The sequence below is a fragment of the Rhipicephalus sanguineus genome, chromosome 3 (assembly GCF_013339695.2).
Source record: "Rhipicephalus sanguineus isolate Rsan-2018 chromosome 3, BIME_Rsan_1.4, whole genome shotgun sequence".
In the NCBI taxonomy this organism is placed as follows: domain Eukaryota; kingdom Metazoa; phylum Arthropoda; class Arachnida; order Ixodida; family Ixodidae; genus Rhipicephalus; species Rhipicephalus sanguineus.
The window spans coordinates 181,858,950-181,878,899 of record NC_051178.1 but is presented as its reverse complement, the minus strand read 5'-3'; the positions used below and the strand labels follow the sequence as shown (position 1 = coordinate 181,878,899).

Below are 19,950 nucleotides of genomic sequence, written 5' to 3'. Positions count from 1 at the left end.
GTAATCGAAACAGCGTCCTCCAGCCAAGCAGGACGACCGTGACCTTGTATACTTGATTAAAGTGGCGAGTTTGGAGTGTTGGTAAGTCTTTTCAAATTACTGCAGCGGAAACAGACGACGAGTGCTCGTACGCTTTTTTTTGTCTTGTTTCGTCATTGTCTGTTTTTAGCACTGCAGTAATTTGAAAACCTTGTATACCTCCTAAGCTCCCACGGCGGGCACTTGTCGGATGCGCGAGCCGTAACTACGCGCAGTACACGAGAACAGAAACAGGTCAGACAAGGCATGCCGAAGATCATAAAATATATTTAATAAAATGTTTCTATACAGCGCCTTCTCGCACGCTTGGACACTGCAATTCGAGAGGGCGCGCCCACTCGAAGTCACGCGGTGGGGCCTCCGAACGGGCCGCATCAACCTTGTTCCTAAGGGAGCATGCGACCCCGTTCGAGAGGCATGGCCGCCACAGTCAACGGCTCTTCAATGTCCGAGCCCTCCAGTCTGGCGTGAAGCGCCGTGCGTCGTGCACCGGCGGCGGCACCCAGCTTCGCAAAGGACGCGGTCTGGACGCAGTTGCCCGTGCCGCGGATGCAGGCGAAGCCTCGCGGGCAGCAGTTGACGAGGTCGCTGCAACATACAGCGTCCTTGTCGGGACAGCAGCCGTACGAGCCGGTCCCCTGGCGGCAGCACGTGCTGTTGTCACGGAAGCAGTACGTGTCACCCGCCGGACACTTCGTCATGTGCAGCTCCCTGGCGCCGACGGTGTATTTGGACGCTGCCTTTGCAGTGGTCGTCGTCGCATTCTGGTTCCTCGAATCCTTGCGCGCCGCGCCTCCTGGCGCGCACAGGTTGGACGCCTCGTCGCAGATGTAGTGCTCGGGGCAGCAGCTACTTCGCGCGGAGCAGCACACTGCGTTGGTCAGGGTGCAGCACGAGTAGCGGCCGACGGGGAGCAGGCAGCACGTGCCGGCTGCACAGAAAGTGTGTGGACAACGCAGGTCAGTAAATGGGGATGCCGACGCCTGGCGACGTACGTTAATTACTTTGAGAAAGTGTCAGAAGTACATTGCATATGGTTTGGCTTGAAAAGCTAAAGAACCACACACCACACACGGAAGGATAAAGGATCAGACACCAGGTGCCGCCGGAGCACGCTACACCTCCGAAGCTATGACAGTGTGTGTATCACCGCTGAAATGAGACATCGTGCTCTAATGGGGCCTGAAGCGGCATGTTCGATGCATTGTCACGAAACATTTACGTCTAAAATTATTACTTTAGAGTAATGTAGTGATAATCGCTTTGTCGTCGCTGTGGTAGATCCTGATTGGTTCCACGACCATTTTCAGCAAAACGAATTTTTAGGAGCTGGATCGCGAGGTTCTTAAGCTGGGGCAATGTCCCGCGCCGTAAGCGTAACCTTAGTTCCAGAGGCGGCCGCTACAGGCGCAGCTCGCGCGAAAGAGAAGTATTTTTCCTCTTGTTCTTCGAGCGCCTTGATGATGGTATTAACGCAGGCAAGATCACATATAGCATAGGCAACTGTAGCACGCGCACGCTCGCGCGAAAGAAGTCCTCTTCCTCTTGTTCTTCAAGCGCCTTGATGATGATATTAACGCACGCAAAACCACATATAGCATAGCCAACTGTAGCATGCGCACGCTCGCGCGAAAGAGAAGTCTTCCTCTTGTTCTTCGAGAGCCTTGATGATGACATTAACACAGGCAAAACCACATTTCCTCGATTTCCTCGACCACACGTTCGGCCACAGCTGCAAGGTCTGCGACCGCTTGTGGTTCGACAACAACCTGACCACAATCGCTACTATAAGAACGTGTGGCGTCTTTATATGACAGTACAGGAATTGTGCGGAGCATTCCCGGTTTACCCGATTATCTCCGAGCCAGCTTCTCAATCATCATTCACTTCGTGGATATGGCGTTATTTTTTCCTTTCGTAGAGCACTGAATTCACGCTGTTCTTCTAGTGTCTAATTTCCGTGGTCTACCCATGGCAGTCTTAGAATGAACGAAAGGAGTTACTAGACGGGTCTCCCTTTTATATATGAAAGCGGGAAACACACGCGGGGAGAAGGAAGGGCCGTTTGACGTCCTTCGAAGCCCCCCGAGGAGAGCAAAGCAGCTGCAGCCTAGTCTTTACCCGCAACGCGTGTGAGGGTGTTTTTGGGAGCGTATGGTGAGGTCAGTGAGAGAAAACTTGAGGAGAGCTCTAGGGAGGTCACTTCTAGATTATGGTCAAATGAGCACGGTCCTCGCAGAAAGTGAAGCCATCATTAACAGTAGACCTCTGACGTATTCATATCCTGCCCCAGAGGAACCAGAAGTCTTGACACCTGCCCATTTCTTGCATGGCAGGCGACTGACGGCACTTCCTGACTTACAAACTGCAGCCGTGGTACCTGGCTCCCATACTGAGCTACTTAAAACACGAATACAGCGACAAAAGATGCAAAAAGACTTCTGGGATCGCTGGTACAAGGAATATTTATTACTCCTTAGGAGCGCCCATAATAGGCCAGTGGTATGGTATGGTAAACTTTATTGAGGTCCTGCAGGACGCGTCTCAACACGTAGCGGGCCGCTCCCACGTAGGGACCGGAAGGCCAAGCCTCTCGGCCGCATCGTGGGCCTGCTGGACAGCCCAGAGTTGTTCAGCCAGAAGGGGGCTACGGTGGACATCACTAGTATTGCTGAAGGCAATATAGTCATAGTGCGTTATGATGGCGTGCCGAAGTTGTGTTGGAAACTCGCACGTGTTCTGAAGAACATTACGGGAAACGACGGCATTCTGCGTGCATGTCGCCTAAAGCTAGCCGACGGCAAAGTAATCACGCTGCCTATAAAACATTTGTGTTTCCTAGAAATGCACCCGTAGCAATTCGTGGGCCGGGAGTGTTAATAGGCCGTTTTAGGCACCGTACAGTCGAGTTTTCCAGTGCGACTGCAGCGCCAGAACGCAAAACCTAGCGGACAAAAAACGCAATAATGAGACGGGGTTGCTCAAAATGGAACGCGATGTGCGCGTCTCCCTCTCTGAATGAGTGGGCGGACTGCGGCCGGGATACACGGGGGACGCGTTCGCGCGTCTGTTTTCTGCGTGCCCCTAACGGCCAACGCCAGCGAACTTGGGACGGGCCAGTGCGAGCAACGCAGCTCCCTCTGGTCAGTGTACGGTGCCTTACGCTATGTTAGCATTAGCGTTTGCGGCCCGCTATTTCCGTCACTTAACGAGAGCCCGCAAGCGGTTAGCGTACGACGCATTGTTGAAATGCCCCTAAGCCACCCAGTGTTCGAAATTTAGTTGCGGCGTTGCAGTTGTGCACGAGTCTACAGAGAACGCTAGCACACGCGTTTGCTCGCTTCTCTCTTTACCTTGCTGCGCTGTGCTCGTTGGCTCGTCTGGGAATGCCCTTCCTCAGCGTCCGAGGTGAAAACGCAAGGAGCTCGCGCATCTGCTAGCAGAGGAGCACGCGAGCGTCTGTGGTGAGTAGTGGGATTTGCCCAATTTCTGTGGCACATAAGCGCTACATAGGATCAATAAAATTAACTGGTGGGCTAGTTGGTACTGCATATCTTATGTTTCCGCGCACGGAAACACGAAGACGAAAAGGAAGACACGAGGACACAGTAACAAGTGATCATAAGTACCAGTGTACAAGAAAGAGGGAACGGGTGTCAAAATCACCTTCGAAAGAGTATATTGGACAAACAGACAGATGCCTGAATGACCGCATACAACAACATTCTAACAATGTAAGCAAACTGGCAACGAGTGCTCATCTTGCCGCACACTACATGTGCTGTGGCTGTAAGCCCATTTGTGACAAAACGAAAGTGATTGGAAGAAATTCAGAACAGATTACCAGAAAAATTGCTGACGCGTTTGAAATTAACAAAAGCTATAGGGTTGTGTGAGCTGCCCATCTGTTTCGTTGTCTCAAAAAGAGATAATGTTCTTGTCGCGGTAGAGAGAGTGGTGGCACTGTTGCCGTAAAGGTGATTTCGACACCCTTTCCCTCTTTCTTGTACATTGTTATTTATGCTGTTACCGCGTGCAAAAAAAGAATCCCGGATGGAACCACGACTCAAACTGCCTATGACGGACAGACGATGACAGGCGAGAGACGTCATCTAGATATACACAAAGATATCTTCAGATACTGGATGAAGGTTCGCCCCAGAGGTACTTCTGCATGTTGAACCGTCATGGCCCGATGCCTCGATTACCCCGCAACCCGCAGAGGATAGTTTTCTTACTTTTGTGGCAGAGGCTTCCGTCGGGACACCTTTTGTAATCTGCGGCCAGCGCCGTTGGGGTAGCGAGTAGCAGGAAAACGAGAGTGAGCAGCAGCATTCTGGAACGCAGGAAGGAACTGTGGCTTCGATCGAGAAACGCGAGCACGCCTGCCTCGTGCGGTAGCCACGTCGCGAGGAACACTACTCTTCGTCGTCACTTCAGTGCTCATTAAACCAGGCTAGCGAAAAAAAGGATGCAGTGTGCGTTTAACGTGATAGCAACCATTGGCAGTCATTGTAACAAAACTAAACAGCAGAGAGAAATTAACTTATTGAAAGTCCTTTATTGTCAAATGGGGAGGCGCGGGTCGTCCTCTGTGGGGATAGGCGGGACGTTGCCAGACTAAACAATCGTTCACAGTGTCTTAGTTAGGCTTTCCAGTCATTTAGGTAGCAATCACTGGTACTGAGGCGGTGTGCGGTCAGTACTGCAGTTTATCAATGCACCTAAACGACCCAGATCCGGGCGCTCCGACTTTCATAGTTCGCAGTGAGCCAAGACTCTTATGGTACAGCCATGATGATTGATGAAAACTTCTATAGTGACGCCTAGAAAGGAATGAGAAAGGTCAAAATTGCGCCGTAGTCATGGGGAAATTCAATGCGAATGTGTGGAGGAAAAAAAGAAATAAATGACGTCTGTAGGGAAATGACAAATTGCAAGTATTCCATCGATTCTACGAGTATCAAAGGGCCAGCTGGGATAAAGTTCACAGGAGAAATCGATGCGAACCTTGTCTAGAAAGAGCTCATGGAGGACCAAGACATGAAATTGATGTTGGAAGTAAGGGAAACAGCAGTGATCCTGTGTATGTTATTGGCGTTCAGGATTGCTATCGACTAGAATTAAAGAGAAATAACACTATAGTTATTATTACTCGGGAAAAATCAAGTCAACCTAGAAGCCTGCAGTCAGGGAAATGGCGGACAAACAGGAGGACAGTGCTTGCGAATAAACAGGAGGCTTTTGAACGGGAGCATATAAATACAGCATAAAAACAGTGCACGCAACGTTATAGCAGCAAGAATTTTGAGAATTTGAGTTCACATCCATCGAAGTTGGATGTGAACTGTGCGAATTCAGCGCACTGGCAAATTGTCGGAACTAACAGAATACGTGGTAAATTGAACGCATAATATCAGATTTATCTGGTACCATAAAGATCATATCGAATTGACTGAATTGTCAAAGCTGATAAATCACAAGATAACTGACGTTTCAAATTATAACAGTGGAACAATTGAGCCAGCAGTAAACATAAAAATCTGAAATTAAGAGAGTATAGGCATTGGAAGGAACTAGACTTATCCAGTCAAAAATAGCCAGCAATTCGGATGACAATTTCCACTTGAGTTTTAATAGCGGCGCTCTTTAAGCTCGGCAAAACCGCGGTACGCGTTCGCGAAAACAATAACCATCATGCCGGCGCGCGTTCTCTTCGTCCTCTTCATCTTCGCTCCGCGAACACGTGCACCTGGCGCGCGCTCTCTCCACAGCCACTCCTGCATCTTTACCACACCTGCCCTCGCAGCGAGTGACAGCTTGCGCTCCGAATCCCCATTTATGACGGCCCTTCTTTTGAGTTTCGACTATCACGTCTTCCCATATACCATTTGCTATGCTCCCTTCTTCAAAGATCATTCCGAGTACTCTGACAGCGTCCACGAATTGAACCCCACTAGGGAGATCGTCGGTAAAGGCCCTCCGTACTGAAGTACGCGCCAGAGAGATCGGAGTACTCCTGAAAGAGCTCCGAAAACACGCAAAAACCAATGTTTCTTACCAATATCGAAAAGTCATTGGCGTAGGCTGCCACCTTAATTTCCTCAGTGCCCGACACGGGAAATCCTCTAATCCGACTTTTACAGTTTCCGGTGCTGCCCTCTGCCGTTTTCGTTGAGGACGGGACAACTGGTTTTGCCAGAAGCAAAGCCCCCGAGATGAAGAGGCGATTCGCACGTTTGTCTGAAGCGAGGTCGTGTTGCCTTAGAACGCGTAGTTATAAAGCAAGATTCAATAAAGAAGAAAAAAATAGCGTAGCTTGCACTAGAGGCGCAATGCTAAAGAGACAGCGGAGATGACAGGCATCTATTTAGTCCTGGCTGTTTTGCTAAGTTTTGCAAATTTTATCTTTCTTTCTTTTTGTCTTTTTTTTCGCGGTTTATTTTTATTTGTTTATTTCTCTCCCTCTCGCTTTCTTGCTCTTTCTATCTTTCTTCTTCTTTCATCCCTTTCTCTCTCTTTTTCTCGCTTGCTTCGACCTTCTTTCTGTTCTCTTCTCTCTCTATCTCTCACTCTATTTCTTTCTCTCTCTTTCTGCATTTATTTGTCTCTCTTTCTCATTCTTTCTATGCCATGCTTTACTCTCTCCCCTCCTCCTTTCCGTCCTCGTCACTGTGAGACCTCTCCTCCTAATGCGCACTTCCCTTTCCCACCACCTTGCTACACTACGTGTCACAAATTAGCGGGTTATAAAGCGCGCGCGAGGCCGCTTTCAAACTGCTACGAGACAGACGGCGCGAACCGCTCGCCAAGAAGCGCGAAAAGACGAAAAAACAAGCATCAAAAGACGCCGGCGCGCCGCATCCTCCTCACCCAATCGAGCCAGGCGCAGACGACGCGATCAAACGCCCGGCAAATCCTGGATGTTTCTAGAAGGAAGGGGGGACGCATCCGCGAGCGATGCCGCCGCGATTCGAACCTACGAGAAAGCTCTCGCCCTTTCCCCAGGCTTAGCTGTACTGCACGCAGAAGAAACATCCCGACGCTTCTAGAACCCGGGGGAGAAGGGATAAAAGCGTGCAATCGACGGTAGTGAAGTCCTTGTGAAGTCAGTGAGGGGAGTCGGCAGGTCAGTGAAGGAGTGGCGCGGTGATGGTGAAGTTATGCGAAGTGTGGCTTCGTTAGCCAAAGAAGACGTGTTTATGATGGTGTGCGGTCAGTCGCTCGTCGATCTGGAAGAATCCGATGACGACACCGTGTGAGCCGTGACAAGTCACGACGACGGTTGAGCTACGACGATCAACGCTGGAGCTGGCGTGAGTGTTTCCTTGAAGAGAAGCATTCGATTACCGTCCAAGTATTGTGGACTGGATACGCCATTATCTATTCAGGACTGTAACTGTCGTTGAATAGTTGTAATGCATGCGATTGCATTCGTAGCGTGTGATCTGTTTGTTTAGCTCCCGTTGTGTAAACACCATCTGAGTTATATTGTGAAGTTGTAACTGGTACCAGCCGAGTGTGCACGTGTTTGTGTTATTTGTATTGCCTTAACTGAGAATATATTTCGTTTTCGTTTGTGTTATCGACTCTCGGCTCTGACTCGGTCTTTGGACCACAACCGGCGTTCGCTGGCGCACCAAAGGACCAACTCTAAATTGTCCGCGCTTTCGTGGTGCGTTTTCGGAGGGCCTTGACGCCAGCCCTTAGAATCCGCCCGGCGATTGCCGTCCCGGTTAACGGGATTAGTGACACTACGCTATACAAGGCTATGCTGTGTTCTGCTAGCGTGCCTGGATGGTCGAGTGATAGGACGCTCGTCTTCGGATCGACGGTGCGCGGGTTCGAATCCCGCCTCGTGAAGAATTTTTTTCGCCAAGAATTTCTCTCTTTCTCTGTCATTATAAGGCTCTTTCTTGCTTTCTCTCTTTTTTTCTCGCTCTCTGTACTCATTCTCTCAGCCACCAGGGCCACGCCGGATAAATCGGCGCACGTGTTCTGGGAGCGAAGCAGAAGAGGACGAAGATGAAGAAGAGGATGTAGAGAGCGCGTGCCGGTTCATGATGATGATCATTTCTTTTTCCGACAGACAAATTACGGCAAGCTTAAGCAGTCTCGCTGTTGAAATGTACAGACGGGTCCACTGTTAAAGGGAACACCTGCGCGCATGGCATGTTTGTATTTCGCTCTCTTGCAAAAGCATAGTGGCTTAGATTTCGATAAGATTACTGGTGGTTGACGCTTCTGACTTCTTTTGACAGACTTGTGCAGTGTAGGAACAATGTTTCTATATCCACTTGCAGTTAGGGGGCCAGCAGTATGAAAGGTGCTCATTCCAGTCTTCCCTTTAACAGTGGACCGTACTGTACATGCTGTGGGGAAGCTAAGGAAACGAGGGAGCGTGTGCTGATTGAATGTGGAGCTCTCCATCCAGGTGTATGTTTGGGCAAGAGCCTACATGAAACCTCGGGTTTTAAGGACAACAATAGAAAGCTGAAACGTCCGCGATAGAAATAAGCAAGAGACGGGTACAGTATTGGTGGCAGAAAAGTAGAGAGAAAGGACAAAAATAAATAAATACCTTCTTTTTCTTTTTGTCGAGCCTGGTGCCGCACATATCACCGCCACGTTATAAAGGGGACGCTCATAGCATCCATCCATCAATCCATCCATCCATCCGCATTACCGGTCACATCATGAAAAAAGACGGATTTCAGGAGGACGACATTTCTGAATTCGCAAGAAATGGTGAACGATTCAGAGTACTGAGCAGTACTCTACTACTGACGTGTGAGAGCTGTATGCAGCTCTCACACGTCAATGGACATGATCAGAGTTGTACGTAACGCGTTAAAAGTAATCGATTACTTCTAATAAATTTCATTTTCATGCAGTTTTGTAATGAAATTCATTACTTTTTTCGAAACTGTAACGTCCCGGGTAACTCAATTACAATTTCTTGTATTTGATTACAGGTAATCAGTTACTTCTTTTTCCAAAATCAAGTTTTAACCAGTCTTCTACGGCAGTTCCTGGTCCCATAAAATATGCGACCGCTCTGTCGGGACCCCCCGTCCTGCCAGACGGCGGGTCCCTACAGAGCCTATTTTTTCACCTTTTCCTTCGCCTTACCTGCAACACTTTAGCCGAGCGCCGCAACAGCGAAGTGCGACGCTGCATAGAGGACACGGACACTATCGAAGCACTGCGCAGCTACGAGCTGGTGCGCAATGCGTTCCTACGTTATAACACCGCCCTTCCCTCCAGCGCATGCATTGAGAGAGTACTCAGTGTAGCAGCTGACCTCTTAACAAAGAAACGTTCAAGAATCAGCGACGACAACATTGAAAAACAACTCGAGTTGAAAGTTAACACCATGTAACACTATATCACAGAAGACATAGTAAGCATCCCAGTCTTCACGCAAGCCTCCAGCCTTCTCTCTACCATGCAAGCCACAGTAGTTCGTTGTAGTTTGATTAAACTTGTGTTACAGCTACAACATTTTGAAGGAAAGTAACGCAAAAGTAATCGATTACATTTCTGTAATTGTACTGGGGCTATAATTGACCACTATAATCAATTACATTTTAAAGGAAGTAATTGTAACTGATTGCCTTTTTTCAGTAACGTGCACAAGTTTCGACACGACAGGACCCTGACGGAAAAGTTTAACGGTTAACCATTTACGCAAGGTGAGGCACATCTCACGGATTTGGTGACGGCGACTTTACCATAGAGACACATCTTCGTGTCACTAGTTTTTCGGCCGAGAACTTGAACTTCCCGGCAAATTTCAGCAAAGATTCCGGCTTCACTGCTAAGCCAAACACAACTTTATAACGATGGACGACGAACTTTTAATTCACAATGAGCGTATTGTTTACATTAGTGGCAAAAAAAACAAAAAAAATCACAGCATATCCACGGAGTGAATGATGATGAGTGGGCGAAGCTGCGGAGGTTCATCGGTAAACCGTGAATCTTCCGTGAATTCTGCCCAGTACATCATCACCGACGTGAGATCGGGCGCGTTATACTAAAGGTTCGATGAGTTTATGACGACTTGCAGCGCACTTTAATTTACATGTACGCTGTGAATTTTCATTGTTTAGAAAACCATTGCTTAGAAAACATCTGGCGTCTTTCGTTAAGCAGCTGGCGTCTTTTCGTTTTGCTTTAGAAACATCTGGCGTTCTTTCGTTTTGCTTTTACAAAACATCTGGCGTCTTTTGTTGGTTTATTTCATCAATCAACGGCGTTTTGAACAAAATTTTTATTGTTTAATCACGCACAGGAGAAATCTCACCAGGCACTACCTTGGAGGTAAAGAATGGCTGCTAATGGGAATGAGAGACAGAAGAAGTCGGCTTTTAGCTAACGCTGCGAATTTTTTATTGTTCAACAACGCACAGGAAAAATCTCCCACCGGCACCACCTTGCAGGTCAAAGCGTAAGACTGGTTACATACTACGCTACGAGGGACGAACGGGTGCCGCTATAAGGAGCTTCGCCCCTAAAAAACTTGGAGGATGCTTGAGCTTCGCCTTCAAGAGTAGAACGCAATAGCGTAATCGGGGCCCCGTTCGCATCACCTTCGCATTCGCTAGCCTGACCGCTTCACGGTGGACACCTCAACCGCGCCGCAAGGAAAGGAACGTCTGTGCGTGTGTAAACTGACCTTTTCAAACTATTCTAGAATGCCTACTGCAAGCACAGTTGCGAAGCGCCCACCACGACATAATTCTACATTTTGCGAAATGGCGAAGTACCAAATGCGCGTTCGTGAGGCAACACGCGCAACTGCGTGGCTGCACACGTTGTTGATGTTGTTGCTGAAGATGATCAATAATTACACGTGTGCGCTTTGTAATTGGTAAACCTTGAAACGAACCACTTGTAGCGCAATTAACATGTTTTGACGCCTGGTGCGATTCTACGCTTCTGCCACACAATATATACCTTAAGGACACTCCTAGCACTACATGACATTAATAAAAAAAATTTTTTTTTTCACTTTCAGGCACGGGCGTGGCTCTGTGGTAGAACACCTGCTTACCACGCAGAAGTCCTGGGTTCAATTTCCAGTCGATCCGAAAACTTTTATTATTTCTTTATTTGCATCTACATGTGATCTATCTCGAGTTTTCGCTCACGGAAAACGCTAATTTTTCGCACACGACAACGATGCCGACACCGCACCGGAATTTCTGCGAATGAACTCTTTAACGCTATTGCGTTAAAAGTACTTACGATTAAAACGGAAACCACCTAGAATGACCCTCTTGCACAGATGAATGACAGGCCACGGCGGGTCTCTTAGCAGCGGCGTTCGCAAAAACTCGGTCTGGCTTTGGCGGGTATGCGCTACTGAAAACTGAAAGCGGACATGTGCCAAGCAGCTCCTAACATAGCCATAGATGCCTAGTGATAGTCAATGAATAGCTAAATGATAAATAATAATAATATCTGGGGTTTAACGTCTCAAGGCCACGGTATGATTATGAGGGACGCCGCAGTGGAGGGCTCCGGAAATTTCGACCACCTGGGGTCCTTTAACTTGCACCTGAATACAAGTACACGGCCTCAAACATTTTTGCCTCCATCGAAAATGCAGCCGCCGCGGCCGGGATTTGATCCCGCGACATTCGGGTCAGCAGTCGAGCGCCATAACCACTAGACCACCGCGGCGGGGCGATAAATAATCAATAAGTTCTAGAAAAATGCTTGGATGATCTTAGCCTGACCAAAAAAATAAAAAAAATATGCATAACCGATACGTTGGGATAACCAATTGATAGCCAATGAATAAATAATCAGTAACTCAAATTCCAGAAAACGCTTCGACGTGCTTACCCTAGCCGTGTCTAGTATAGTAGCAAGGGGTAGGAAAGGGAAGTGATGGTGAGAAGGAGGGAAAAGAGGAGTTGAGAGGGTAAAGCATAGCATAGTCTTGCATAGCATAATATAGCAAGGGGTGGGAAAGGAAACTGAGGCAGAGGGAAAAAAGGAAGGCAACGCCACCAGTCTTCGCACCGCTAGTGCGTAGCTGTCACAATTTTTTTTAATGCGAAGCATTTCTTAGCGGATCAAAGGCACTTTGACCATATCTATCTATCTATCTATCTATCTATCTATCTATCTATCTATCTATCTATCTATCTATCTATCTATCTATCTATCTATCTATCTATCTATCTATCTATCTATCTATCTATCTATCTATCTATCTATCTATCTATCTATCTATCTATCTATCTATCTATCTATCTATCTATCTATCTATCTATCTATCTATCTATCTATCTATCTATCTATCTATCTGTCTGTCTGTCTGTCTGTCTGTCTGTCTGTCTGTCTGTCTGTCTGTCTGTCTGTCTGTCTATCTATCTATCTATCTATCTATCTATCTATCTATCTATCTATCTATCTATCTATCTATCTATCTGCGTACGTCTGGGTGCCATCGTGGTCGCCTTCTTTGCTTCGTACGTACCAAAATCGGTATAAGCGGGTAGGAGTGTATAGCTCACATTGCTGCCAGGTGAAAAATGAATAACGTGAAAAGCCTGTCGCGTACATCATGAAACCCTTTCGCCCATTGACGTCCCGTGTGGTATATACCTGCATACCACGGGCGGGTATATGCCACACGGACGGGACGTTCGGGGTATGCGGGTTTGCGCCACAGGTGTTCCGCAGCATATATATCAACTCAGGAACGGCGATAACAGATTGGAAATTTAAAAACGTTAACGAGCTCATGGTGCAGAAAAGCCGGTGCCGTCGGCGTTGTCGGTGAGGGAAGGGCGTCTGCAAGGAATAAAATTCAGCTTTCGAGCCGGAATCGAAACCAGGCATTCCCTATGACAGTCGGGTATTCTGCGACTGTGCCACGCCAGGTCTTGGAACTGATTAGGGAAAAAAAAAAAAATGGGCGAAGCTTGCACTGAGCACTAAGCCGCGCAAGCCTCGAAACAGCGAAACTGGACGATTCTGAAGACTAATATGGTTGCCTTAGCTAGGTGATGAGGCGTCGTTTCTAGGTTGCTTCTAGGTTGCTTCTAGGTAGTTGCTACGCTTTAGCTAGGTCGTGCTAGGTTGTTTCTACGTTGATTCTCAGCGCAGAGACGTTCGAGTTGAACCACACAAAGTCACAGGCACGACACGGATTTCCAGACTCCAGAGATAGAAACTCGCGCTGAAACCAAGCGTTCGCACCTCTCGTAGATCTACGGGCAGGTCGTCGTTGGCGTAGGCCTTCCATTGCTTCGGGGTCTTCTCGCAACCGCCGTTGCCTTTTCCCATTCCCTAGTGTTGGGCTAACTGTTGCCTTCTTCCTTGTTAGTGGACCTGTGGTGAGTAGTGGACTTACCCACTTTCTGTAGCACATACCCGTTTATTTTTCGAGACAGGGTCTGACACATTACGGCTAGCTTGAATAGCTTCGCTGTTAAAAGATCCTATGCATGCGCAATGTCGGGGAAACATGACGCGCTGTGGTTGGAGTGTTCGCTATCTGCTTATATAAAAATGTAATAAACATGAGATATGTGCTCCCGTGACTAGGCAAGCTATATTCAAGCGTTGCTGGACTCCAGAAGAATATACGCTGAAGAACGCTACGTATAATACGCGCATCAACGCACAGTAGCGTGCATTTCGTTACGATAAAACTGACGTCTGTGCTTTAACGTGAGTGCCGACGTTACGTCGGCCCATAAACTACCCTTTATTCGCCATTATAGTCGACACGCCTAGTAAGCCCACGATAGGCACTGCTGTGCTGTAACATTAGTGTCGAGGTTATGTGTAATCAACGCGACTGGTATAAGCCGACGATATGCACGACACTACTCAAGTACTCACAGACGTCGATACAACTCGTAAGTCTTCACTCCATAAAATCCAGCAAAGCAGCTATATACAAGCTTACTGCTTCGCATGAAATCGATTCCCACAATGCGTGCGATCTGCCAAATGTTTTCTTTTATTTTTTTGTTTATCAAGCGGTGGTAGACAGCCGCGCCGCAGTTCTGTTCTGGGGGCGGAGCTTGTATTTATTCTTAGGCTACAACCAAGCAGGATTATTAAAAGAAATTGTAATCGAAACTACGCCTTCGAGCTAAGCAGGGCGATACCTTGTATATGTGCTTAGCTCCTACGGCGGGCACGTGTCCGATTCCGTATGACATTGAGCGACCTATAACCACACGCCGTACACACGAACAGAAACAGACCCGACCAACAAGCAGACCAGCACTGAAGGACCCTGATGCAGACTATCGCAAAATATATTTCACAAATTTTTTTTAGCCCCCTCTCGCCCGCTTGGACCCAACGCATTGCGAGAGGGCGCGCCCACTCGAAATCACGTGGCGGGGCCTTTGAACGGGGCGCATCACCTCTGTTCCTAATGGAGCATGCGACCTCGTTCGACGCGCATGGCCGCCACAGACAACGGCTCTGCAAATTCCGAGCCGTCAAATTTGGCGCGAAGCGCCGTGCGTCGTGCGCTGGCAGCTGCGCCCAGCTTCGCGACGGGCGCGGTCTGGACGCAGTTGCCCGTGCCAGGAATGCAGGTGAAGCCGCGCGGGCAGCAGTTCACCAGGTCAATGCAGCACACGGCGTCCTTGTCGGGACAGCAGCCGTACGAGTCGGTCTCCTGGCGGCAGCACGTGCTGTTGTCTCGGAAGCAGTACGTGTCCCCCGCCGGACACTTCGTCATCAGCAGCTCCTCGTTGCCGATTGTGTACTCTGACGTCCTCGTTGCAGTGGCGGCGACGGTAGTCGTCTTCGCTTTCCGGGGCTCAGAATGCTCGCGCGCCGCGGCTGACGGCGTGCACAGGTTGGACGCCTCGTCGCAGACGTAATGCTCGGGGCAGCAGCTGCTTCGCGCGGAGCAGCACACGGCGTTGGTCAGGGTGCAGCACGAGTAGCGGCCGACGGGGAGCAGGCAGCACGTGCCGTCTGCGCAGAAAGTGTGTGGACACCGCGGGTTACGAAAGGGGTGTGCTGAAACTCGGCGACGTACGCTACACCGAGAAAGCGTCAGAAGTAAACTTCATATGGTTCGGTTTGAAGAGGCTACTGCAACCTATATGTACAGAATACATCAAAAGGATAAAAGACAAAGCACACTATGTCTCCGGTGTGACGACGGCATGTCCCTCTCCGCTGAAGCGAGGCAGAGCGTACCTCGCTTCGGATGGGGGCCAACAGCCGCTGGTGTAGGGTGTTGGCGCACCGCAAATATTCTCGATGACCCAATCGCGGTTTGTTCAAAGTGCTTGATGATTCGAATTTGTAAGTTTTCTTCTGCAAAGCTTAGTTGGTTCTGTACAATCTATATAGTAAGTTCAGGTGAAACGACTGCCGTTCGTCGCCGGGATAAGAATCGCACGAGCCCCGAACGCCAGCAGATAAATGCCGTGGCCAGGAGATGACTATTGAATATCTGGGTTGTTTATGAATAATATTTGTAGAATTTCACTGTAGACTTCTTGACGGGATAGAAAAGAAAGCGCGATGAACCACGACTCAGACTGCCAATGACAGACATATACGATGTCAGTCGAGACATGTCAGTTAAGATACGCACTAGGATACGTTTCAAATACTGGAGCAAGGTTAGACCCAGCAGTGCTTGTGCATGCTGAACCGGGAGGGTCCGGCGCCTCGACTACCCCGTAACCCGCAGAGGATAATGTTCTTACTTTTGTGGCAGAGGCTTCCGTCGGGACACCTTTTGTAATCTGCGGCCAGCGCCGTTGAGGTAGCGAGTAGCAGGAAACCGAGAGTGAGCAGCAGCATTCTGGAACGCAGGAAGGAACTGCAGCGTCGATCGAGAAACGCAAGCTCGCCTGCCTCGTTGATGATGATGATGTTTGCCTTTATGAATGGCTCACCCACCCTGGGGGATTGGCCAAGAAACGAATAAGTTATAGACAAAAGTGGTCACATATGAATTGTGCATTACTAATGAAATTAGAGTAGTTAGAATAAATTAATAATGCTAATTTCACCATTAAGGATCAAAACCGCCCTGATTTAATTACAAATTTTTGTACCGCGGAACAGACATCCCGGTGACAATGACCTAATGACGAGGCTCCCAAGGATAGAATATTAGAAGCAATGAACTCCAGTCTAATTCGATTAAACACCGCTTTGAGAATGTTTTTCCTCAATAAATTGCGGTAGCCACATCGCGAGGAAGAGCGCTCTTCTTTGTCGTCAATTTCTCACTAGACCAACTTAGCGAAAAGGGTGCCGTTGGTGTTTATAGAGGAATATTAATATTAGTCGAGAAAAAGGGGCGAACCGTGTGGGATCTCTCTCGCGCTCAGGGAACAATGGACAGTTGGTTGCGAACTATATGAAGTCAGCGCACTGGTAAATTGTCGAAACTAACACGCTACCTAATAAGTACACCGACTGAAAGGGAAGGAGTCAAGCTCTGCGAAGAAGAGATCGAATTGGCCGAATTGTCAAATCCCTCGAATAACGAGAGAGTAACTGAAATTTCAAATCATAACAATGGAACGACTGAGCAAGCAGCAAGTGCAGAACGGATATGAAAGGAAGAAAACAGGCATCGGAAGAAACGAGACTTATCCAGTCAAAAACATAGAGGGCAGTTTCATGCCTCACTTGGACGATATAATTTTTCATTTGAGTTTATTCAGACGTGCTTACAACATACCCACAAGGTGTGACAAAAGAAGGCGCGCTGCGTGCATCCTACAAAAAGAAAAGCTAATATACAGCGCAGATGTGATAAAAATCTCTTTGACTTTTTGCCGCGACGCGCGTCGTCTCATCTGGCTTGCCGCATGCGCTTGGCAGTCAAGCTATAGCGCTTGTCTGCGTCCCTTCTTGTTATTTGCGTTGCTTCCGCGCTATTGCGATTCCGATCATGCGCTTGGCGTTTCGTGGACTATATTGAAAAGCCATTTGAGCAGCACGCGTTTTTTTGCCGCATTCTCCGTTTCTCGACACATTAGAGGACTATCCGCGGTGACTAGTGAAGTTTGCCCTATATATGTGGCACATACGTTTTTGCCCACGGACAACTTTATTTTTGTGGAGCAGTGGTGGGTAGTGGGGCTTGTTCAATTTCCGTGGAACATACCTGCGCTAGGGACAGCCTGCGTACGGACACCCGTTTCGCCGACATATGCGTATATACAGCCTATCTGTAAAAGAGGGATCACACATGGATATATCTGTCGTGTCCGCTCCTGGTAGAGCATGTGATACGTGCGAAAGACTGACGTCACTCTGACGTAGCCACGTGTTCGAAAGACCCCCTCTGTTTATTAAACAACCACTATTCATCACCTACCCGCCACGGTGGTTTAATGGTTATGGTGCTCGACTACTGACCCGCAGGTCGCGGGATCGAATCCTGGCATCGGCGGTCACATTTTCAATGATGGCGAAAATGCTCGAGGCGCGTGTACTAAGATTTAGGTGCATGCGTTAGGCGCAGTGCCTATTCTGTGGTCCAGACCACAGGTTAAAATCCAGCTTTATTCTGTGGACTAGACTACAAAATAAAATGCAGAGTTATATTGTGGACCACGCAATAAACTTGCGCGCTTTGGGCTGTGCAGAATGTACTGTAGCCCAAGCAGCCCACCTCTTTTTACGATGGTTTCTGTGCATCAGACCACAGAATATAGTCCCAATCTATCCTGTGGACCAGACCACAGGGTAAACTGCAGCTTTGTTCTGTGGACCAGACCACGAAATAAAATGCAGCTTTACCTTGTGGTGATTATCCAGCTCCGCCCTACCGACTCAGCTTGCACTGACGGACAGGGGCCAGGAGCTGCTAGATACATACGGGTCCCGAAACTAGAGAGCCGCCCCGTCTGGTGCCTGCGTGCACTACCAACACAGATGGGCTTAATAAAAGTTGATTCATCATTTATCTTGTGGCCCACACCCCACACCAAATTGACTTGTGCTGTGGACCGTGCGCACCAGACTTCGCTGAAGCCCAAACACAGCCCACCTCTCTTGACGACGGTTTTCTGTCACAAATTGCGAGGGTTTATTCTGTGGTCTGGTCCACAGACCAGGTTTTGCTCCCTCCTCCTTGACGACAGCTTCTCTCGCGAATCGCGATATTTGCTCGCCGTTTTGTGAATCGATATTGAAGACACGTATGCGTGAAATATTCTAATGTTTTGACATATGCGAGTATTGATATCAGCCGCAGATAAACTTATTATTGCGAACGGAAGCAGCAAAACGAAGTTGCATAATGATAACAAATGACAGCGGTTCTAAAATTTCGTGGACCTGATCTATCGCGTGCGGAACACTGTAGTCACTTTCACCACAGTACGTTTGTGTCATGTGAAAAAGTGCACTAACATTTGCCCAGGAGACTCGAATTTTGAGCAATCTTTCTGAATGGGCACGGCCATAAATCACCCGAAGAAGAACGCTAACTCCACCGCGAAAAGAAAACTATAAAAGCAAATGACAGCGTGTATAAAATTTTATAGCCCTGATCCATCGAGTACGCAACGCTTAAGCCGCTTTCGCCGCAGTACACCTATGTCAAGCAAAAAAAAGAAAGCGCAATAAGATTGGCGAGAACCTACTAGTTGTCACTGGACACAGCAGTACATACACTTGCACGCGCCGTATAATTACGAGTACTTGTATGATCGTCAACGTCTGAAAACTTTACAGAAACAGCTAAAGTAGCCCCTTGCCAAATCTCAGTACACTTTTTTTGCACGACATTAATGCACTGCGGTGAAAGTGACTTAAGTGTGTCCTGACGCGGTGGATCAGGGCCAGAATATTTTAGTAGCGTCGCCCTTTGTCGTTATGATTTCCTTCTCCCGGTGGCGTTGACGCTGTTCTTCGGGAGATCAGTGGCCGTGTTCGCACAATCTGAGGGATCGCTCAAAATGTGAGTCTCCCGTGCAGATCTTAGTGCACTTTTTTAGGGGCGAAGCTCCTTAGGGTGTGGGTCGTTCCCTCCTCTGTAGTAGTAGTAGTAGTAGTATGTAGCCACCTCTAGTTTATGAATTGCTCAATAGATGGCACTGTGAGTATACTAGCTTATGAATGTTACAATAGATGGCGCTGTGAGTATACGAGTAAAATTGCATATAACAACACTAGATGGCGGTATGGTTTTCTTGTAGTTGATGATGACAGATGCGAGATGGTTCTGTCAGAAGCGCGTCGTGAAGCTGCGCGACGCCGCCGCCAAGATCCTGCCGTACGAGAGCGGGAGGCCGAAGCGGCACGGCAGCGGCGCGAGGATGCTGCCGTACGAGAGCGGGAGGCCGAAGCGTGTCGTCTGGCTGCGCGACGACGCCGCCAAGATCCCAGCGTTCGAGAACGAGAGGCCCGAGCGGCACGGCAACGGCGCGAGGACCCTGCCGTACGAGAGCGCGAGGCCGAGGCGGCGCGAGAACGGCGGCAAGACGAATATGTACACGCTTTATGTGCAGTAAACGCCGTGCATTGTTCGCGAAGCCGAGCACTCGCACGATCGCGTTCCGTTGGTTTTCGTTGGGCATGCTACCGACCTCGCGTCGTGCAACGCGAAGAGGAACGCTACGCGCGTCATGTCTTCCCTCTAGCCTTGCTGTTAATTCTCACAGGGCGAGCGGGGAACGCGGTCGCTCTTGGCGCGCTTTTCTCTTTCGCTCGGAAGCGGACACTTTCCCTGCATTTCATCGATCACAAAGCGGTGATAATTAGAGGCCGGATTTTTAGGCACTAAAAAAGCTCGTTTTAGGCGCCAAAAACAGGCAGGCAAAACAACATTTTAGGCTTCCAAAATCGTAAATATAGGCACAACAAATTTTCAGATAAATGCAAATAACTTCCAACGAAGACGTGCGCGAGCTCCATCTACGAATGGAAAACAAA

The 19,950-nt window shown here is 48.5% G+C and overlaps 1 protein-coding gene across 2 annotated transcripts; it reads right to left on the bottom strand.

Annotated features, from left to right (window-relative positions):
• Positions 1–295: 295 nt before the first annotated feature.
• LOC119386148 (progranulin) lies at positions 296–15,907 on the bottom strand. Of its 2 annotated transcripts, none has more exons than XM_049413686.1 (2): positions 15,756–15,907; positions 296–970 (listed from the first exon to the last, which is right to left on the bottom strand). In XM_049413686.1, exons 1-2 carry the CDS (start codon positions 15,850–15,852, stop codon positions 426–428), a joined length of 642 nt encoding a protein of 213 aa, XP_049269643.1. In that variant the 5' UTR covers positions 15,853–15,907; the 3' UTR covers positions 296–425. The 2 variants fall into 2 exon arrangements, with proteins under 2 accessions (XP_049269643.1, XP_049269642.1); XM_049413685.1 differs by lacking the exon at positions 296–970 and adding an exon at positions 14,349–15,009.
• Between the last annotated feature and the right edge of the window lie 4,043 nt (positions 15,908–19,950).

What these genes read in the sequence shown, in the direction of transcription:
- LOC119386148 (XM_049413685.1), bottom strand. Translation starts at nt 15,852, where the DNA reads ATGCTGCTGCTCACTCTCGGTTTCCTGCTACTCGCTACCTCAACGGCG. An exon ending in CGGAAGCCTCTGCCACAAAA is followed by an intron (nt 15,010 to 15,755) that starts GTAAGAACATTA and finishes CTTTCTGCGCAG; the next exon opens with ACGGCACGTGCTGCCTGCTC.